Below are 22,231 nucleotides of genomic sequence, written 5' to 3'. Positions count from 1 at the left end.
AACCTTGTAAATTCATTTGCATCTTCTAGGAAGCTGCGTCATCGCATTGACTATACTCTCTAAATTAATATATGATAAAATCAATATTTTCCTTGCATATTTGATCAACATCAAATTACAATTCCACACACTGTTTGTTAAATTATTTTTAAAATAAGAATCGAAAGCTACTAAAAGAAAAACATAGTATGCGACTTTTTTGTGATTACGTTATGAAATATATTCTATAATTAACTAGTATTTTCCAGAAGTATAACTTCGCATCGAATTTTGGGTGAGAATAAGTCCTTTGGCCTTTTTAAAATATTACAATTTTATACCTTTTTTTTTTTTTTTTCAAATTATCATTATTTTAGTCTTACTCTCTTTTACTATTTTTTTGATTATTATTGTTGGTAAAACGGTCTATATGAATTTTGAATTGAAATTTCAATTTGACTTTAGTGCAAATTTCTATATAATAATATTGTTAATCATGTTGACAATATCATTAATAAGTTTTTAATATTATTTATCTTATTAATAATATTATTTATCTACATAATAATCTCAAACGACAGTTTTAATAAGTTCAAACAAACTCAATCTCAAACTAATAATTATAAATTCTATTCAATTTTGTAGTTTAGGAGGACTTCTAGTATATCAGATTGTTGCAACAAATTTTACACACAATCAAGTTGAGGCCCAACGAGAAAAGTTTATGAGCCATCATGATGCAATCCACAAAAATTAAAAAAATAAAGAACTATATTTACAATGAACACATATTGATTGGTTTTTTTAAAAGTTTACTTATCACCTCGAAGAAAACAACACTTTCCATTCAATAAAATTCAACAGTTTCTAAGAACCCACAAGTATTCCTGGCCAATACCTTGACTAATCTCAAAGCGTAGCTTTGCCAGCAACACCTTAGCTAATAGTTAGACCCTACTTCAACAATACAAAAGTCCCCCTTTGAACACAAATTCAGGATTTATAATTCTTGCTAATGCAAATACACAAAACAAATAGACATATTGGAGAACAAGACATAACAAACTTCAACCTCGGATTTTACACCCATTCACACCAAGAAGCTACCTTAGAATTCAACTGCTGTGTTTTGTTTCTCATATATTGCTAACTTCCATTAACATTTATTGCAATATATAACATAACGTGATACTATTTAGCATTGTACTACCATGAGATATGTTAATATGTCATCAAAATCTACCCGATTCATGGACTCTTACTCTAAAGCAAACTGAGAAGATAATCATCTCAAAGGAACATCAATTGGCAAAAAGGCTCAAATGAATCCCAGAACAAGCAAATTGCCATATCACTTAAGGGAACCTCACATGCTATACAGAATTAACACACAAACACTAGGTACAGAAGATCGCTTATTTATACACCCTGCTTTGGCCTTATCTCAATTCCTTGAACAATGAGAACACCCATCCAGTCACCACTCCTCGCCTCCATACGCATTTCCAATTCACCGTTTTCATCCCCTGCATTGTAAAAGTCACCTAACTTGACTTTACGCCAGTCATCTCCTCTCTTCTTAGGATGATGGCCATCATCCTCCCTTGCCAAAGATGCCTGCCGCTTGACTCTGCGGCGGCGATAAACAAGACTAGGATGATGGCCATAATCCGCTCTTGCCCAAGATGCCAGGAACTCGAGACTGAGGCGGTGATCAAGAAAACTATGAAACATCCCTAACGGATCTCGCTTGCTCGGACTTACTGCATCCAAATACACCGATCGTTTTTGCTTTTCGGTTCCCACAAGTCCAACACTGACCTCTACAGGCTGATTTTCAAACCCGTAAGGCTTTTCTGTTGGCTTGTACACAAAATAAGCCGTATAATTTGTCCCTGGGGACAAAATGTGAGTACTAATCTTTCCACTTATCTCGAGCGAACATACACGTATAAGCTTAGCAAACTCTGGCAACCTGTAAAATTGCGAATAAACTTAAGCTCATCCAAAAACAGTTCGGATAAAACTAGAAGTGACAAGAAAAAGCCGAGATATAAACCTTGCGCCTGGAGGAGAAGTCCACGTCCAATTTGTGGGAAGATTACCCCACGTAATCGTGAGGTCCCTGGGAAATATCATGCAACATATCTTCCCACTTTGCGTATCCAAGGAAAAGGAACGACATTAGGACCAACATGTTTTGAATGATTAGAGATCCTCCCCTAAGGTCAAGGCCATTAACTAGCTTAAAATTTCCATATTCAATTAGGGATTACAACAACTATAGTTAATGAACTAACGCCGCTTTTTTCAATTAAAATGACCAAACTTTATTTCTTCTGAAAGTTTGGCCCTATAACATTATGTCAAACAGGGTTTTGGGATATAAGATGACAAAGTTTAACCAACTAATACTATCGACAAATTTTATTCACACACCAAACAAACAAATAATTTAAAAAAAAATTCACATCCCAAAAAAATTACAAATTCTCAATCAAATCTCCTGAAATTCAAACCCCAGAAACAAAATCGTGAAAGCAAACCCTTTTCCCATCATCGGTGAGAATCGAGTGTTCACGGAGGTGGCGAAAGAGCTCCTTCTTGGAACGCAAACCCCGGCAACGTGAGTTTGGAAAACTTAGAAATGATGGATTGGCACTCAGGTGGCAAGAAGCGCTCCCAAACTACGTCGGAATCGGCGGCGGACCTGAAAATTTTAGAAAACAAAGACAAGTGGCATGCGTGACGAGGGATGGTGCGGGAGATGATGTCGGTGATGCAGTCTTCAGCAATAAGTCCATGGGGCTTTCTTGTTCGAGTTGTTGTTGTTGTAGGCTGTCCGTGTCCGTGTGCGGGAGATGACTCTCATCCATCTTCATCTTCTCCACTTTAATCTCTCTTTATCTTCAGTATCTTCCAGTCTTGAGATATCTTCCGGTCTCCAAATAGCAGCCATTCAAAAGCCACTCATAAAAAAGATAAGTTTATATAGTCATAATTCTCGCTCTCCCATTTTAATACCACTGAAAATACCCTTGCTTATAGCTTGATTTTTGGCTCCCATATGTTCAAATATATATTTTGGAGACTAAATTTTACTCTAATCCATCTCCATCTTCACATGGTGGACCTCCATTGTAACTCTTTTTTCCTGCTTTTTTTTGTTTTTTTTGTTCCATACCTTATTAACGCATTTGCACATGGTGGATTTTGAATGAATTCTCCAACTTTCCTTTTTTAATTTTTCTTTTTCAAAGTGAGAAGACTGAATAAACTTTCTCTCTTATGCATCTTCACATCGTGAGTCTCTTCCACAAAATTTAAAATCTGGAGGTGTGATTACAGGTTATGTCAGCGGTTTCCAGCTAAAAAGTAAGGTGTGCTACTTTACGTTGTCATGCCAAACAGGACTTTGACAAAACATGAGTTATAGTAGGAGAAAGACTTACGTTAGTTCAATTGTTTCAAATATTATTTTTGTACTTTATTTTTCAAATGATTATCATTTTAGTCTTGGTCTTTTTCATTAAAAAAAGTCTAATTCAATTTCCACTTACCCAAAAATAACCTCAACTTCACTTGTGGTATGGTTTGATTCTAAGTTGAATTCAAATTATAATTTCAATTAGATAAATTACCTAAAAGACAAAAATTTAATTAAATAATTTATTTTGAGTTTAGTTTAAAACTCTGACCGATAGTACTTTCTATTATATCAATAATATTATTCATCAATTGTTGATATTATTTATTTCATTAATAACATTATTTGTTATGTTGATAATCTTTAACAACATTTTCAAACAATCTCAATTTCAAACTATCGATTGTGGATTCAAATTAAAATTAAATCAATTAATATTCAAATTTGATTCGACTTAAAATCTAATCATAATCAATTTTATAGTCTATGTACACTTTTACTACTACTCAGATTGAACTTTTCAAGCATCTCATTTGATAATATGAAAAAAAAAAAATTTGAAGTACAATAGGAAATTTGGTGTTGAAGGATTTTGAATGAATTCTTTAACTTTTTTTACTTTTTAGATTTTGGAGACTAAATTTCACTCTCATCTATCTTCGCCTTCACGTGGTGAGTCTCCATTGCCTTTTCTTAGTTTCACTATTTCATTATCGATTAACTCATTTGCACCATAGAATTTCCAATGGTCTTAGGATTGTGAGGATAGTTTCCAAACATTGAAATAGAGGTTGATTAGTGCTCCAGTTTTGACTCTATCTAGCAATGGCAAGGAGTATGATTTGTACACAGATGCATCGTATTAGGGACTTAGGACCATTTTGATGCAGCAAGATGAAGTAATTGCATATGCCTCCAATCAGTTGAAGGAATATGAGATTAAGCATGATTTGAAATTGGCTGCTGTGGTTTTTGCTCTTAAAATCTGACATCACTATTTGCATGGAGTAAAGACCAATGTGTACACCGATCATAAGAGCTTGAAATTTTTCTTCATGCAACAAGAGCTAAATATGAGACAACGTCGGTGGTTAGAGTTGGTTAAGGATTATGATGTGGACATTAAGTACCATCTAGTAGAGCTAATGTTGTGGCCAATGCACTGAATTGAAAAGTAGCATTGTCCCAGGTGACTACATCCCCTAAGTTACAGTAGGACATCTTACATGAGCAGATTGAAGTGATTACAGGATTGTTGACTGAGTTGGATACCAAGCCGATCGTATTTGATGAGATTCGAGCTAGACAGGCCACTAATAAGTGGTGTACACAAATGATACAATGAGTCGCTGACAAATTGTAACCAAATTTTAGTGTGTTGGATAGGGTGTTGAAATTTCGAGACAGGCCATGTGTCCCTCAGGATGACAATTTGAGGACTCAAATTTTGCGCGAGGTGCACAATGCACAGTGCACTGTACATGACCCACCCTGAGAGTGTAAAAATGTATCGAGACTTGAGGACATCTTTTTGGCGGTTTGGTATGAAAAAGACAATACCAAATTTCAAGTCAATATCTGATTAACTTATTTTCTTGCTTGCTTTTTCTTACTTTCATATGTGATCAGCAGTAATTTAAAATTGATTTTCCACTAATTGTTTGTTCAATTTTTTTCAGAACATTAATTCAAACTCCTAATTCATGAGAAAATCCATTAGAAAAATTTAAATTCTAAACGCATGATTTAGTTTGTGCATGTGGTTTTATTTCAGCCCAAATAAACTTTGACAAGACTTTGTTAAAAGACCTCAGCAAGAGAGAGACTTACATGTGTTAGTCCAATTGTTTCAAATATTATTATTGTACCTTCTTTTCAAATTATTATCATTTTAGTTTCATTCTTTTTTATTAGTAAAGCAGACAACATGAAATGGTACAACATAAAATTATCACAAACTAAAAAATTCTAACTAACTCAACTTCCACTTATTGTGTAGTTTGATTCAATTTGAGGTCGGTTCGTCTCGAAAGCTAGCTTGACTTGGTTTGGTTTAATTTAATTCAGTTCGAATTTATTTAATTCTAATTTAAGTTAAATTTGAATTGAAAAATTTTGTTCATTTTTGAAACCAAACTGAACTTTTATATGCACCACAACTGCGGACCTCAGATCATTCGCCCAGACGTAAAGTCTAGCAATATCTTGTTGGACTCTGAACTCCACGCAAAATGTGCAGATTTTGGACTGGCTAAGATGTTGGCTAAGCAGGGAGAGCCTCACACAATGTCTGCGGTGGCAGGCTCCTTTGGTTATTTTGCTCTGGGAAAGAAGCATTCACAAACTGATAATTTTTGTTCTTTTGATAACACAAATTGTAGCATCCGCATCAACATAATTCTTTTATTTCATTACAGAGTATGCTCACACAACAAAAGTGGACGAAAAGATTGATGTCTACAGCTTTGGAAAAATTTTAAATTTGTGTACCAAAGGGGGTTGTTTCTTTTTTTTGAGGTGGTTAAAAAATGTTGAGACAATGAAGGATTTTAGAAATAGAGTGCATGCTATTGTAAGTACCTTGACGTCTTCTTTTCTCTTGATTTATGGAAAACATCACTACTTCATAGAAGAGTATGCAAAATTGCATGATGTTGTATGCGATGTTGCAAATATAATAGCACCTAAGTACAACCAAATATTCTTGGTCAAAGTTGGCATTGATCTAAAAGAGTGGCCAAGTAGTTACTTATTTGAAGATCTCTCATGTATCTCATTGACGTCAAATGATATTAAAGAGGTACTAGATGAGATGAAATACCCAAAGTTACAGTCTTTACTATTGCAAGGAAATTCCAAATTGGTTTTCTTAACAATTTCTTTCGATGCATGAAATATCTTAGAGTTCTAGACTTGAGTAACACTCAATTATTGTCATTGTCTAAGTCACTTTCTTTGCTGACAAATCTTACAACATTGTATCTTAATGGTTGCAAGTTAGATGACTTATCTATTATCAAACATTTAAGTAAACTAGAAATTCTTAGTCTTAATAGTTCTAATGTTAGGATATCTCAAAATTTTTTAGTCGATTAGTTCATTTGAAGTTATTAGCTTTGAATGATTGTGAAAAGCTTGCACAAATAGCACATGGTGTCATATCCTCTTTATGTAAATTAGAGGAGTTGTATGTTTTAGAAAGTTTTGAGAATTGGGATTCTGAAGGAGATGAGGGGGATTTGAGAAGCAATGCAAAGCTTGCTGAGTTACAATCTTTGTCTAGACTGACTAGCTTGCAAATTGATATCCCAAACATGGATTTCTTGATTGATAATAATGTGCCGTTCAAAAACTTGTCAAGCTTTACAATAATAATAGTTGTTTTAGGAAATCTTAAGATCTTTGGAGAATTGCTGACACCAAGACTCAATGAAATCGTGTTGAATATTCATACTCATATAGGAAGATCAATGGATAACCTTAACTCCATCATCCAACTATTGTTCTTCAAAGAACAGGTATGTAAATTAATTAGTTGTTCATTATAAATTATGAATAATATTATATGCACAAATGAATCATTTAAACTAAGATAATAGCTTTTTATTGGGAAATTTGAAAATGGGAAAAAAAGTGAACAATAACATCACCCAATCATAAGTTGACACCTCAATTTATACATAAAATTTTGTACAATTTGTTTGTATGCGTAGTTTCATTCATAAAATATTGTATATATGTTTTTTATTAAATTGTGTGTGAATAATTTTGGCATGAGAATAGCTATTGTCTTGACATAAAGATGTGATTTATTTTGCAGGAGAAAATTTCGAGGCAACGACTACAAGAACATTACAAGAAACAGACATGTGAATTAATTAAATAATTTTTTTAAAAATTAACAATTTTGACACTTCAGTAATTTTATAACAAATTATTATTCTTGTTTTGAGTAATGTAAAGATTTTATATTTTAATTGCTTCTTTAATTTTTGAATTTAGTGAGCAGGCACATGCCATTTGGTCGTTACTGAAATTTCCTCACTGTAAGGCCTACTTATTGCCTGATAAAAGGAAGGGAAACAATTCTACAAGGGAAATTAACGATAATTTTACAAGTATGGAGGGTTTTTATGATAATTTTATTCAAAGTGAGGGAATATCTGAGTGGCTCCGGGGTTTTTTGAATATTTTTTAAATTTAATATTGATTAGTTTCAAAGAGGCAATTTGCTATCTACCAAATCAAAGTGAGAATTGTGTTCAATGTTCATTTCCTAGCAATGTAAGACCTTGGGATGTTTATACAAAAATTCAATTCAATTGTAAATATTTATACTAATTGAACAATATTTGGATGTAAAATAATTTTTTCTTTCTTCAATGACTTGATGCCCCCTTACCATAATCACAATATAATTTGTTTAGATTCACATCAGAAAACTGTAACAGAAAATGCAGGGGAATACAGAGCATGGAATTGTAGCAACAAAAGAATGGCAGACAAGCTGAAGAGGTCTTAGATATCAGGTGGAATTTCTAGTCTATTGAATTTGATTCATTAAATTTTTCCTAGAAATGGTGACAATCAAAATCCTTACTGCAATATTAATGATTATGCATTATCAATATCATAAACAGGTGGGCAGTTTCAGATTGGCAAGGTTGCATGCTGATGGAAACTTGGCAGAAGAGACACTGGCCATACGCTCGTTTAATTAAGGCACTGAATTCCCTCACTCTTGCTGATATAGCTCTAATGCCAATTTAATTTGTCATACTGATACAATTCTATTGTTTTTGAAGATAGAGTATAAAGAGAACATTCATTTGGTTGAAATTTGTAATGCAAAATTTAGGGGAAAACAAGCTTGAAAACAGGTATGTTAACAAATTGCGATCATTGTATTCTCATTATTACATTATTTGTAAGCTGAAATAACTTAATGATCAAATATAGAAGAAATAATCATGAAGAAGAAAGGAGAAAAGGCAGATGTTTGCATAATAGAGAAGATGGTGTTCCCAGCTTAAATTAGATGAAAATCCTTTCGTTTCAGAAGAGGATTTATCCACAGTTCTCTATTTCTACAACTGGGTCAAAAATCTGTCTGCTGGAGAGACTATTTAGGTGCTACTTCTGTTTTACTATATTCTCTAGTTGTTTGCCTGTGGTAAATCAATTTTTATATCATAAACCATTTCTGAGTGAGAATAATATGCCAGGGAAGATGCATATATATCAGGGCTGCCTGTTTTTATCATACAGGCCCTAGTATCAACGATTGGCTGACTTGATTCAGAAAGTGTTGGAGAAAATCCCTGTTAGGTCTCGGGTTTACATTCCAGGTAAAAAGAAGGCCCAAATAAACAACAAAGAGGGAGCTAAGGAAATGAGTACAATTGATAATGTGGAACTCAAGCAGGGAGCAAGTTTACAGGAATCAGTGCAGCCAATCATAGTGAAGGAGCAGGACACCTTTGTGAGAGAGTTGGTAGCTGGGAGCAACAAAAGGGAGAAAAGACAGACTGAAGGGACACAGAAAAAGTAAGAAAGAAAGATAGCGCAGGTTAGGGGGGAGAAAGGGCCTCTCGAAGTGCCTAGGAGTCTTTTGTAGGTTATTTTGTTATATAACAGTGCATCTGAAATTCTTCTGAAAAACAATTACTGTGCAACTGTAATCTTTTGAAGCCTCTATATTCAATGATTCAGTGATCAAAATGTATACACATGTAACTTTTGGAATTATGATAATGGAATGAAGCCTTTGTTGATGTGTTCTTGTATTCACTTATGTATCTGACTTGGAATGTTGAAATGAGTTGAGGTGAATGGAATAATCAAGCCTGTCGCAAAATATCCCATATAAGAGCAGGTTCTTATTGCAGGGAAATAGTGTGCGTTGATCTGGAATTTCATCACACATATTGGGATTCACCAGCTTTCAAGGGGAGCTGCTGCTGGAACTTACTCAGGTACCTATCAATCCCTAAGCCTGATGAGGTGCATTTAATTTCTGGAAATACTCTTCTTGTATATGATTCTTTTGCAGCACAAAAATCAGTGTGTATATATATATATATATATATTAAAATTTGACTTGCCTGGGTTTTAGTGATTTGATGGGATTAGTCTCTACAACTTTTCTTTGACTTTTATACGTGGAATTATAGGTAATGAAATTCTTTTGAGAATGCTAGTGATCCATAAAAAGACCAGATGGGGGAGTGCAGAACTTGAAAAGCTACAGAATTGGCAACAATCATACTTTGACATGTCAGGTTTGACTGTTAAACCCTGTGTCATTAATTTTGGATTCATCTTTCTTGTCTAACCGTAATTACGAATACTGTCACAATTGTTGTTCATTGACTTTCTTGATCTCTAAAAAAGTTTCAGCAAATAAAGTTTCAAACACAGTAACATTTTTTTAAAAATTCCAAGACATGGCAAGGATTTTGCTTACTGTACAAGACAATGGGGGAAATTATTTTTACCGTAATTAGGGAATAGATCTGTTGAACACAGTTCTTGATTTTGTTTTATGCGTGAAAAGAATTTGTTTGGTGATACTAGAAATAATCAATACAAGCACATTTCTGTTGCTTCATTTTCTTTTAACATATCGTACATGTTCTTTTAACATTATCGAATTGATATTATAGAAACTTTAATAAAAGGTTGTACAGAAATTGGTTTTCTATGAATTAGAATAGTACTTGCTAATTTTATGTGAAAATAATAGTAATGTTTTTATCAAGCCAGACTGAATGTGTCACTTCAAAGTGTCGAGAAATCAGAGCTTAGCTTTCTTGCTGAACTGAATCAAGTGTTGTGTAACCACAGATGGATTGCAGGGAACAAAAGCTGAAGAGAGTGCAAATAGTTCTCTGGGATCTAAAACTTCCGTGAATGTGCAGGAGTTGCAGGGCGTAGAAACTGAAGCAAAATCCAGAGGTAGCCTCCAAGGGGTGGGCTTCCAAGGTGGAGAGCTTTGGTATAAATCATTTGGGAGCATACTGAGATAATACTCTTGATTTATTGGTCACTAAACCTGGGGGGTCAGGTGGGGTTTCTCGTTATCAAGAAAAGAAAAAACCCAAGAGCTACAAAAGGAAATAGAATCATTTATATTCATAAATTAGGGACTAAGACAATCATGTTTGTGCCATCTGTTAAGAAAATTGATGCAGGAAGGATTGATTGTCAATCCTCAGGCAAAGTTTTCCTTCCCAATTTCAGAATGTGTTATGCAAAAAGGGTGCCAAAATGTTATGTGTTTTTTATCAATCGGAGAAGGGGACTTCTACCTTCCTTTTATTTAAAATTAAAAGAGTTAATTGGCCTCTCTCATCAAAAGCCTAATAAGTTACATTAATTTACCTTATACCTAAATTTGAAAACTACAATATGAAGTATACTGACCCGTTTTCCAATGATTAGATTAGACTTACAAAATAAATTTTTTTTGAATTACACATTCACCTAGTTTTTTATTAAAAGGTTAACAAATTTAATCCATGTATGCCCATGTTATTTCAACATATACAACATAGTTAAAATTGTAAAGTAAATTGATTATCTCTTAATTAATCTAATCTATCTCATGCGTAGGCTTGTGAAATCAGTGAATCATATTAAGTGCTTTCAGAATAAAAATAAGATCTCTACAACACTTTAGTGATTATAGAAGAAAAGAATATTAAGCTTGAGTTGAGAGCAAAGCCTTTTGGAATTAGAGCAAAAAATGAGAGGAAAGAATAATCTTTTCAATTATATTAGAACCAAAGAAGCCTTGAGACCCAAGGCTTCTTCTATATGAAATCTTTTATACTTTCAAAGCCTTTCTCTTTTCTCTTTCAATTGCTTGATGTTGTAATTCTTCTCCTTTTTGTTATAATAGATTCTTAAGTTTGTTATGAGGATTCGAATATCTCTTTAAAAGCTGAATTACGTGTCATTTTCCTCTCTTTCCTACATTCTATCTATTATTGTTCATCCTCAATCTCTCCAAATCGGAGGCAATCAAAGCAAAGGATAGTATCCAATGAAAATGCCTTTGGTAGAAATAAATCAAAATATATACAAGTCATTTTCTCTAGTCTTTAGTTTGGAAACAATTTGTATATATTATATCCAACACATTTTCAAATATTAGAGTTATTAATTTTTGAATATGTTAACTCCTATTAACTTCTTTTCAGGTAGAAATAATACATCAATCTGCATACACATATTCTTTATACTATGGAAATTATAAAAGAAGAGAATATTAAGCAAGTAGCCTTGATTTGAGAGCAAAGGCAAAGATGGAACAAAGAAGACTTGAGAGGCAATTCAAGTATAAATGAATTCCAAAATACCCAAAGGAAATTTGTAAATTGTTTAAGTCATATAGGTATACATGAAATGTCCTCTGTTTTCCTCTGTTTTGTAGAATAGTTGAAAAGATTCCTGACTCTGTTTTGTAGAGTAGCGATGAAACAAAAGAATAACTTTTAAAAGAATTATAAAAGATGAATCACATGCCATTCTCTTCTCTTTCCTACCTTCTATCAATCATTATTCATCCTCGATCTCTCGACAACCAAAAACACTCAAAATTTACATCATGGAAATTGTTACTTCATCTGTTAGTTCAATTTCTGAAATTATTTTCACCCGCTTGTTTGATGCAGCAGGACGTCAGATTGGCTACCTGCTTAAATACAATGACAACATCGAAACTTTACAAAAGCAAGCTCAGAAACTCAAGGCTACCAGAGACAGCATGCAAATGAGAATTGATGCTGCTGAAAGAAACAGAGAAATTATCTTACCTGATGTCCAAAGCTGGATATCTGAAGTTGATAATGTCTCTGCAGAAGCAGAAACGTTTTTGGAAGATGAAGGCAATGTGAACAAGATGTGCTTCAAAGGTTGGTGCATTAATGTCCGATTGCGTTACCGGTTCAGCAAGGTGGCAAAGCAGAAGATAACGGTGATCACTCAGCTCCGAGAAGATGGAAAATTTCAAACTCTATCTCAGCCTACTCCTCCTCCTTCAAGCATTATCTCTCCAACTGTGGGATTTTCTCGAATTTTTGAATCCAGAGAATCAATCAAGAATGAAATTATGGAGGCCTTGAAAGATGACAAGGTCAGCATAATTGGAATATGTGGGATGGGGGGTGTGGGTAAGACCACACTAGTGAAACAAGTTGGCAAACTAGCTGAAGAAGAAAAGTTGTATAATTCAGTAGTTATGGTAGTTGTGTCTCAAACCCCAACTATCATGAATATTCAAAGAGAAATTGCTTACATGCTAGATCTGAAATCATTACCTGATTTTCCTGAATCAACACGAGTAAGTTCCCTGTGGGAGAGAATTAAGAAGGAGAAACGAATCCTCATAATATTGGATGATGTTTGGGGAAGAATTAAATTGGAGGAGATTGGTATTCCTTTTGGGAAGGACCATAGAGGTTGTAAGATCATGCTTACCTCTCGAAGCAAAGATGTGTGTGATGAGATGGATTGTAACAAAATATCTATTGTTGGAACTTTATCAAAACAGGAATCGTGGGAGCTATTCAAGGAGGTTGTTGGAATGGATGTTGAAAATTCTGTCATGAGTCCAATCGCAAGAGAAGTAGTCACCGAATGTGATGGATTGCCAATTGCAATCGTGACAATAGCAAGGGCATTAAAAAACAAAAATGAGCATGTGTGGATTGATGCGGCACGACAACTAAAAACGTCTACTCCAACAGATATCCTAGGGATGCAAGGAAGTGTGATTTCATCTTTGGAGTTGAGCATCAAATATCTAGAAAGCGAGAATGCAAAATCATTGTTCTTTTTTTGTAGCATATTTCCAGAGGATTTTAAAATCCCAATTGAAGTTTTAGTTACATATGGAGTGGCTTTGAGGTGGTTCAAAAATGTTGAGACAATGAAGGATGTTAGACACAAAGCACATGCTGTTGTAAGTACCTTGACCTCTTCTTTTCTCTTGATTTATGAGAAAGATCCCTACTCTATGAAAGAGTATGTAAAATTGCATGATGTTGTACGCGATGTTGCACATATAATAGCACCTAAATACAACCAAATATTCTTGGTCAAAGCTGACATTGGTCTAAAAGAGTGGCCAAACAGAGATACATATGAAGATCTCACATGTATCTCATTAATGTCAAATGATATTAAAGAAGTGTCAGATGTGATGGAATGCCCAAAGTTACAGTCTTTACTATTGCAAGGAAATTCTAAAATGATTTTCCCTAACAATTTCTTTCAAGGCATGAAAGATCTTAGAGTTTTAGACTTGAGTAAAACTCAATTATTGTCACTGCCAGAGTCACTTTCTTTGCTGGCAAATCTTACAACATTGTATCTTAATGGTTGCAAGTTAGGTGACCTATCTATTATTGGGCAACTAAGTAAACTAGAAATTCTTAGCCTTAATAATTCTAATGTTAGGGAGATCCCAATATCTTTCAGTCAATTAATTCATTTGAGGTTATTAGCTTTGAACAATTGTAAGAAGCTTGCACAAATAGCACGTGGTGTCATATCCTCTTTATATAAATTAGAGGAGTTGTATATTTTAAAAAGTTTTAAGCATTGGGATTCGGAAGGAGGTGAGGGGGGTTTGAGAAGCAATGCAAAGCTTGCTGAGTTACAATCTTTGTCTAGATTGACTAGCTTGCAAATTGCTATCCCAAACTTGGATTTCTTAATTGATAATGATGTGCCGTTCAAAAACTTATCAAACTTTGCAATAATAATAGGTGGTGTAGAAGATTTTGACATAAACGTGTTTAGGCTTTCTTCAAAAGAATATTCAAGAAAATTGTTGATGTTAAATGATGATAAGGTTTTGATTTCAGGATTGATTAATTGCCAAAAGAATTTGGTAATTGAACAAACGGAATCTATAGGAGTAGCCAAGTGTAAATCAGTGGTATATATATTTGATTGTGAAGTGCTTAAGGTGACATATGGAAAAACAAAGTTGCTTTCGTCATTAAAGGAGCTATATTTGATAAATCTGCAAAACATGACACATATATGGAAAGGTGAAACTCAATACGTAAACCTTTGCAACTTGAAGAGAATAATATTACGGATGTGTCCAAGGTTAGTTAAGCTATTTTCACAATCTTTGTTGCAGAGTCTTATTAGTTTGAAAGAAATGGAGATATATGATTGTAACAATTTAGAAGAGATTTTCATAATGAAAGAAGAGGAAATAATACCACCAAGGAAAGATCTCACCACAACCTCCCCAAGTTTGGGAAACTTAACTTCTATAAATATACAAAGATGCAATAAATTAAAAAGTCTCTTCACCCCCTCCATAGTCGAAGGCCTTGTGAAGCTCAGAAGGCTTCAAGTATATTATTGCTCAACATTGGAAGAAATAGTCACAAATGAGGAAGTATCATCATCATTAGCAAAGAAGATTGTTTTTCCTAGTTTGTCCTACTTGGGGTTTAAATGGCTAAGAAACATTGGTTGTTTTAGCTCAGTCTCATATTCTATTGAATTTCCAATTTTGGAGAGAATTCGGATAAGTACATGCCCAAAATTGAAGATTTTTGGCTATGGAGAACAACTGACACCAAAGCTTAACGAAGTTATGCTTAATCACAAGGAAGGACGATGGATGGGTAACCTGAACTCCACAGTTGAGCAATTGTTCATAGAAGAACAAGTATGTGAATTAGATAATTGTTGATTGTAAACAATTGTAAATATTTTTGAATAAATTGTATTGTCTTCTTAAAATATGTTTAGTTAGCAGTATGACATTAATAATCTAAAAATTGTGATTGGTTTTGCAGGAGAAAATTGCAAGGAAACGACTAATTGGTATGAATTATGTGTCACTAATTCAATAACAAATTATTATTCTTGTTGAAGTAATTTAAAGATTTTATATTTGTAATTACATCTTTGAATTTTGAATTCTTAAAAACACTACTTCTATTTTGTCTCTATTGTCTGAATTACAGAAGAAAAAGTAAAAGCAGAAAAGTGAAAAGGATTAAACACCAACTGAGACAATGATGGGATCGATGGAAAGCTAGCAGGGGAGACATGTTTCATAAGCTCGTTTAATCAAGGTACTGAAATTCCCTCCCCCTAAGACCTACTTGCTGACAAAAGGAAAGGGAAGCAATTTTACAAGGGAAATTAACGAAAATTTTACAAATATAGAGGGGTTTCTGATTATTCTATTCAAAGTGAGGGTATAGCTAGCTGGCTCTGGGATATTTTTTAATATTACAAATTTATTGTAACCTAAATAACAGTTTTACCTTTTATTTTGGTGCAAACTGATCCCCACAATTATCTTTACTTTTGGTAAGGCCAAGGAAGATCTTCCTGCTAAAATCAACGGCCTTAGGCTTCCCGTCGATACCATCTGCCGCAACCCTAACGACTTTGAGTTCGACAAAGAAGCATGCTCATGCAGTGGTATGTATGAATTCAATTGAATTGCAAATATTTATACTTACTGATAAAAGAGAAGGAAAGTCCTGAGTTCAACCTCTGTCACTCTTGTGAAAATTTTTAATTAATTACTTAATTAAAAAAAAAAAAAAAAGAAGGGAAGCAATTCTACAGGGGAAATTAGCGACAATTTTACAAGTATAGAGGGCTTTGGATAATTTTATTCAAAGTGAGGTTGCATCTTGCCGGATCAGGGATTTTTTTAATATTATAAATTTGTTGTAACCGAAATGGTAGTTTTACCTTTATTTTTTCACGAACTGATCCCTACAATCACCTTTACTTTTTTACTTAAAGGCGAAGGAAGATCTTCCTGTTAAAATCAACGGCCTTAGGCTTCCCATCGATACCAGCTGCCGCAACCCTAAAGGCTTTGAGTTTGACAAAGAAGTGTGCTCATGGCAGTGGTATGTGGTGCACTTTTTTCTTTTATTTTCTTTTATAATACTGTAGATTCTCTGTGTTGTTAATTTGCTCATTTTCTATGAATGCGGTGGATTTAGTTAGATTGAGCTGACTTTTCTATTAGAAATGAACTTTGATTTAATTAGTTGAAGATGGACAAAATCTGAAGTGTAATTAATTGATTTGATTGGATTTTTTTATCTTGTCAGAAAAAAACAAAGTGAAAAAAGAGTTCAAAAACAGTAAAATCAATTTTCAAATTACTTGCCTATATGTTCAGCAACTTTGGGCTTCAATGGCATGGGTCCTTGTTATGCAGGGCTTGAGTTATGTTCTTATTATGGTGGCATTTATGTGTTCAAAATTTGAAACAGCTCCCATTAGATGTTTCTCTTTTGTTTGAATAACAATGAGAAGAAGGAGAAGAAAAAGCAGTGAAAATTACCTGAAAATACATCAACTGAGACTTCATTCTGCAATGTATACTGGTGTGAATCAGGTTCATCAATTTTTTATGAACACAATGAAATTAAACATTAACTTAATATTGATTAATGAACTTCAAAGAGGCGATCTAATGTCTAATAAATCGAAGTGAGAATTGTTTTTAATGTTCATTTCCTAGCAATGCAAGATCTTGGGATGCTTATATATGAATTCAATTGAATTGTAAATATTTATACTATTTGTACAATATTTAGATGTAAAATACTTTTTTCTTTCTTCAGTGGCTTGATTCCCCCTTACCATAATCCCAGCAAAATAGTTTGTTTAGATTCACATCAGAAAATTGTAACTGAAAATGCAGGGGAGTACAGGGCAAGGAATTGTAGCAGAAAAGGAAAAGCAGACAAGCTGAAGAGGTTTTCGATATCATTTGCAATTTATACTGTTGAATTTTAATTCCTTAAACTTTTCCTAGAAATAGCAAGGAATAAAATCCTTACTTCAATATTAATGATTATGCATTATCAATATCACAAACAGGTGGGCAATTTCAGTGTGGCAAGGTTGCACGCTGATGGCAACTTAGCAGATGAGATACTTGTCATATGCCAAATTAATTTGTCATACTGATACAGTTCTTTTCTTTTTGAACATAGAGTATTAAGAAAACATTCATTTGGTTGAAATTTGTGATGCAAAATTTAGGGGAAAATAAGCTTGAAAACAGGTATGTTAACAAATTGCCATCAATGTATTCTCATTATTACATTACGTGTAAGCTCAAATGACTTAGTGATCAAATATAAAGGAAATAATCATGAACAAGAAAGGAGAAAAGGCGGATGTTTGCATCAACAGAGAAGATGGTGTTCCTAGCTTAAATAAGATGAAACTTACTTTGTTTCAGAAGAGGATTTATCCACAGTTCTCTATTTCTACTACTAGGTCAAGAATCTGTCTGCTGGAGAGAATATTTAGGTGCTGCTTCTGTTTTAGTATATTCTCTCATTGCTTGCCTGTGGTAAATTATTTTTTATATCATAAACCATTTCTGAGTGAGAATAATATGCCAGGCAAGATGCATAAATATCAAGGCTGCCTGTTTCTATCATACAGGCCCTAGTATCAACAATTGGATGACGTGATTCAGAAAGCGTTGGAGAATTTCCCTAAGCCTGATGAGGTGCATTTAAATTTCTTGAAATACTCTTTCTTTATATGATTCTTTTGCAGCACAAAAATCAGTATATATACTAAAATATGACTTGCCTTGGTTGTGGTGATTTGATGGGATTAGTCTCTACAACTTTTCTTTGACTTTTATATGTGGAACTACAGGTAATGAAATTCTTTAGTGCCTATGGAGTACTAGTCAGTTATGTTGAGAATACTAGTGATCCGTAAAGAAGACCAGATGGAGGAGTGCAGAACTTGAAAAGCTGTGGATTTGGCAACAATCATACTCTGATTTGTCAGGTTGGACAGTAAAACCCAATTTCATAAGTTTTAGATATATCTTTCTTGTCTGCCCGTAATGATGGGTACTGTCACAACTGTTGTTTATTGATTTTTTTGAGCTCTAATATTTTTTCCTACCATTAGGTTGGGAATGTTTTGTTGGTTAATTCCCTGGAATATTCATTTCTTTCCCCTTCTTTGGCTTTGTTAGTCGAGTAGTGCCTGTGCAATGGTGGAAGCCTGACAATGATGAAGTTCTCGTTGAGCTCGGCTAGAAGGGTGTTAAGAGTCTTCTTGTAGTACCAGTCAGGTGCTTGACTAATTACAAAAACGGTAATTTTGTAGTTGATATTGGCACTAAAATGGCTATCTACAAAATTAAATTAATTATAGTATTTACAATTGCAGCTTTGTGAGTAAGCACATAAAAAGAATACCAACTACATATTTTTTTAGGCTTCCTGTCGATACCATCTGCTGCAACCCTAACACTTTGAGTTTGACAAGGAAGTGTCCTCATGGCAGTGGTATGTGCTGCTTTTCTCTTCTATCACAACTTTAGTTAATGTTTTTTTGTTAGTTTGCTCATTTTCCATCAATGTGGTGGGTTTAGTTAGGTTGGGCCGTCTTTTCTATAACAAATGAACTTTGATTTAACTATCTAGAGATGGACAAAATCTGAAGCGTAATTAATTGTAGTAGAAGTAAGAGCAGAAGGATCACCTGAAATACATCAACTGAGACATGATTCTGCTATGCATACTGGTTTGAATCTTGTTCAAATTTTTATAATTAGAATCAAATTTAACATTAATTTTATATTGATTAAAGTTCATTTCCTAGCAATGCAAGAGCTTGGCATGTTTATGTAAGAATTCAATTCAATTGTAAATATTTATACTATTTGAACAATTTTTAGATGTAAAATACTTTCTTCTTTCTTCACTGGCTTGATGCCCCCTTACCATAATCACAACATAGTCTGTTTAGATTCACATCAGAAAAATGGTAACAGGAAATGCAGGGAAATACAGAGCATGGAATTGTAGCGGAAACAGAAAAGCGGACAAGATGAAGAGTTTTTAGATATCATTTGCAATTTATAGTCTGTTGAATTTTGATTCATTAATTTTTTTCCTAGAAATATCATCGAATAAAATCCTTATTGCAACATTAATGATTATGCATTATCAATATCACAAACAGGTGGGCATTTTCGGTGTGGCAATGGGCATGCTGATGGACGCTTAGCAAAGCAGACACATGTCATATGCTGATATAATTTTGGTTCTGCATTCCTCCACTCTTGCTGTTATAACTCCAATGCATAATTAATTTCTCATACTGATACAATTATATTGTTTTTGAGCATAGCATGAAGAAGGCATACATGTAGTTGAAAATTTGTATGGAAAACTGAGGTGAAAACAAGTTTGGAAACAGGTATGTAACAGATTTCTATGAATGTTTTCCCATTATTACATTATATGTAAGCTAAAATGACTGAATGCTTGAATATAGAAGAAAGAATCATGAATGAGAAAGGAGAAACGGCTGCTGCTTGCATCAACAATTGGGTCAAGCATCTGTGTTCTGAAGAGAATGTCTAGGTGCTGCTGTTGAAGAGTATATTCTGTAATTTCTTGTCTGTAGTAAATCAATTTGTATATCATAAACCATTTCTGAGTGAGAATAATATGTCAGGGAATATGCATATATATCAAGGCTGTTTCTATCATACAGTCCTGGTATCCACTAGAGGTTACATCAAGTCTATGGCTGACATGATTCAGAAAGAGTTGGAGAATTCTCTAAGCCTGAGGAGGTGCATTTAATTTACAGATATACTTTTCTTGTTTATGATTCTTTTGCAGCACAAAATCAGTAAATATATTAAAATTTGACTTGCCGGGGTTGTGGTCATTTGATGGGATTAGCTCTCTACAACTTTTTCTTTTGCATCTATATGTGGAACTACAGCTAATGTAATTCTTTACTTCCCATGTAGTATCATTTACTTATGTTGAGAACGCTGATGATCTGTAGAAAGACCAGATGGAGACGTGCAGAACTTGAAAGTCTGAGGATTTGACAACAATCATACTTTGGCATGCCAGGTCTAACTGTAAACCCAGTATCATAAGTTTTAGCTTCCATCTTTCTTGTCTATCCTTAATTATGAGCATTATCGCAATTGTTGTCTACCGACTTTCTAGATGACATATTTTTTTTCCTCTTCATTAGGTTGGGCACTATAATGTTTGGTTGGTTAATTCCTACACTGATGAAGTTCTTGTTGAGCTTGGCCAAAAAGTTTTTATAAGTCTTCTTGCATTTCCAATCAGGTACCTGATTAGTTACCAAATTAGCAATTTTGTGTGTTGATATGAGCACTAAAATGGCAATAGACAGAGTTAAATTTATTGCAGTATTTACACTTGTAGCTTTGTGAGTGAACGCATAGAAACATTTAAGAGAGATTTGCAAGGAGTACGGGGAGTTAGCTCTTGAATCCAGCATTCAAAAGTGGGGACATGTACCTGCCCTCAACAAACAGGTATGTAACAAATTGCTATTAATATTTTCCCATTATTACATCATTTGTAAGCTCTTATGACTTAAATGCTTGAATATAGAACAAATAACATGAATGAGAAAGGAGAAAAGGCTGCTGCTTGCATCAACAGAGAAGATTGTGTTCCTAGCTTAAACAATATGAAACTTAACTTTGTTTCAGCAGAAGTTTTTATCCACAGTCCTCTATCTCTACAACTGCGTCAAGCCTCTGTGTTCTGAAGAGAATATCTAGGTGTTGCATCCGTTTTAGTATATTCTCTAATTTCTTGCCTGTAGTATATCAATTTGTATATCATAAAACCATTTCTGAGTAAGAATAATATGTCAGGGAAGATGCATACCTATCAAGGATTTCTGTTTCTATCATATGGTTCTGTTGTCAACGAGAAGGTTACATCAAGCCTGTGGCTGACTTGATTCAGAAAGAGTTGGAGAAATTCTCAAGTCCTTAGTGGTCATGATATGCTTTAGTTCCTATGGAACCTTAAAGGCCAAGGAGTTGACAATGATCATACTCTGACAATGATCACATATTCATGAAATCATTTTATAGTATTGGATCCTGTTAGTGATGCCTGTCAAGAAAATATTTTACTATTAGATCTAACACTGTCTTGAGAGAAAATTGTAACTGTGAAAGTACTATTAGATCTAATGCTATAAATGGTTAATGTTTATTATTAGGTGTTGGCCTAATCCCTTCGCAATTACCACAGATTTTTCTTTTGAAAATTCACCTATTTAAAATGGTTAATGTTTAAATGGGTGAAAACTAATTATTTCAAACTTAAAGGGTAAAGAATTGTCATTTTATCAAACCTTGAGTGGAAGACAATCAACTGGCCTGTTAATAATAATTATATTTATACCCATGCAAACCTAAACTACTTTTGATTAGTATATTTTGACATCAAAAAAGTTTCAATAAAACCATGTGTACTTGTAATGAGTAAATTTGGACACCAATAATAATATATCATTATGCAATTGAATGTCATTTTCTTGAATTCAAAACCATGAATCACAATCACATGAGAATATGTCATAACATGATTTTTTTTGTATTGTATCGTGTTGGAATTGCAACTTAACCTAATCTCAACAACTAATCAAACTTTGAAAACAATATACCAACTACTTTCTTTATAAAGCATAAATAATAATCAAATACTAACAGTGAACAAGAATCAATTGTTTATAAGTTTAGTGTGAATGATTCGGTGTAAACTCAATTCATTCATCTATAGAAGAAAGTTCCACCGAATTCAATTTATTTAACTTTAATTGATTGATTGTGGAAACTTACCATGTGGACAGAATTATAATTTATTGAAGTAAGAAAAAAGAGCCCTCATTAATTAATTATTTTTACAATTCAAAGTGGAGTAGTTGAACTTTATTCCTGCTTTTTCTGGTTTCACATTCTATTGTTGG

General features: G+C 33.6%; 2 protein-coding genes and 1 long non-coding RNA gene across 4 annotated transcripts; 2 read left to right on the top strand and 1 right to left on the bottom strand.

Moving 5' to 3' along the window:
* Positions 1 to 1,302: 1,302 nt before the first annotated feature.
* LOC123200969 (F-box protein At2g02240-like) lies at positions 1,303 to 3,046 on the bottom strand. The gene is made up of 3 exons (XM_044616398.1): positions 3,004 to 3,046; positions 2,561 to 2,846; positions 1,303 to 2,152 (listed from the first exon to the last, which is right to left on the bottom strand). Exons 1-3 carry the CDS (start codon positions 3,044 to 3,046, stop codon positions 1,981 to 1,983), a joined length of 501 nt encoding a protein of 166 aa, XP_044472333.1. The 3' UTR covers positions 1,303 to 1,980.
* Positions 3,047 to 12,017: 8,971 nt separating this feature from the next.
* On the top strand, positions 12,018 to 14,575 carry LOC123200917 (disease resistance protein UNI-like). Its single transcript, XM_044616303.1, has 2 exons — positions 12,018 to 14,469; positions 14,565 to 14,575. Exons 1-2 carry the CDS (start codon positions 12,018 to 12,020, stop codon positions 14,573 to 14,575), a joined length of 2,463 nt encoding a protein of 820 aa, XP_044472238.1.
* A 52-nt stretch (positions 14,576 to 14,627) lies between these two features.
* LOC123209303 lies at positions 14,628 to 21,480 on the top strand. Of its 2 annotated transcripts, XR_006501016.1 has the most exons (19): positions 14,628 to 15,107; positions 15,238 to 15,265; positions 15,409 to 15,519; positions 15,766 to 15,874; positions 16,208 to 16,317; positions 17,124 to 17,178; positions 17,303 to 17,740; positions 17,836 to 17,945; positions 18,101 to 18,238; positions 18,432 to 18,530; positions 18,629 to 19,507; positions 19,595 to 19,663; positions 19,742 to 19,830; positions 19,925 to 20,045; positions 20,229 to 20,337; positions 20,465 to 20,565; positions 20,665 to 20,777; positions 20,857 to 21,029; positions 21,126 to 21,480. It is a non-coding gene; the product is annotated as an uncharacterized LOC123209303 (long non-coding RNA). The 2 variants fall into 2 exon arrangements; XR_006501017.1 differs by lacking the exons at positions 14,628 to 15,107; positions 15,238 to 15,265; positions 15,409 to 15,519 and adding an exon at positions 15,621 to 15,639.
* Positions 21,481 to 22,231: the final 751 nt, after the last annotated feature.

This window comes from Mangifera indica, chromosome 2, assembly GCF_011075055.1.
Source record: "Mangifera indica cultivar Alphonso chromosome 2, CATAS_Mindica_2.1, whole genome shotgun sequence".
In the NCBI taxonomy this organism is placed as follows: Eukaryota; Viridiplantae; Streptophyta; class Magnoliopsida; order Sapindales; family Anacardiaceae; genus Mangifera; species Mangifera indica.
The sequence above is the reverse complement of the archived record's forward strand: the minus strand, read 5'-3'. Positions and strand labels throughout refer to the sequence as shown.

Excerpts from the sequence above, each read along its gene's own strand:
- LOC123200917 (XM_044616303.1), top strand. The coding sequence starts at position 12,018 with ATGGAAATTGTTACTTCATCTGTTAGTTCAATTTCTGAAATTATTTTC.
- LOC123200969 (XM_044616398.1), bottom strand. The coding sequence starts at position 3,046 with ATGGGAGCCAAAAATCAAGCTATAAGCAAGGGTATTTTCAGTG. Across the intron at positions 2,847-3,003 it reads AAGCAAGGGTATTTTCAGTG|AGTCATCTCCCGCACACGGA; the intron begins GTATTAAAATGG and ends AAGATGGATGAG. Across the intron at positions 2,153-2,560 it reads GGAGCTCTTTCGCCACCTCC|TTCCTTGGATACGCAAAGTG; the intron begins GTGAACACTCGA and ends ATGTCGTTCCTT.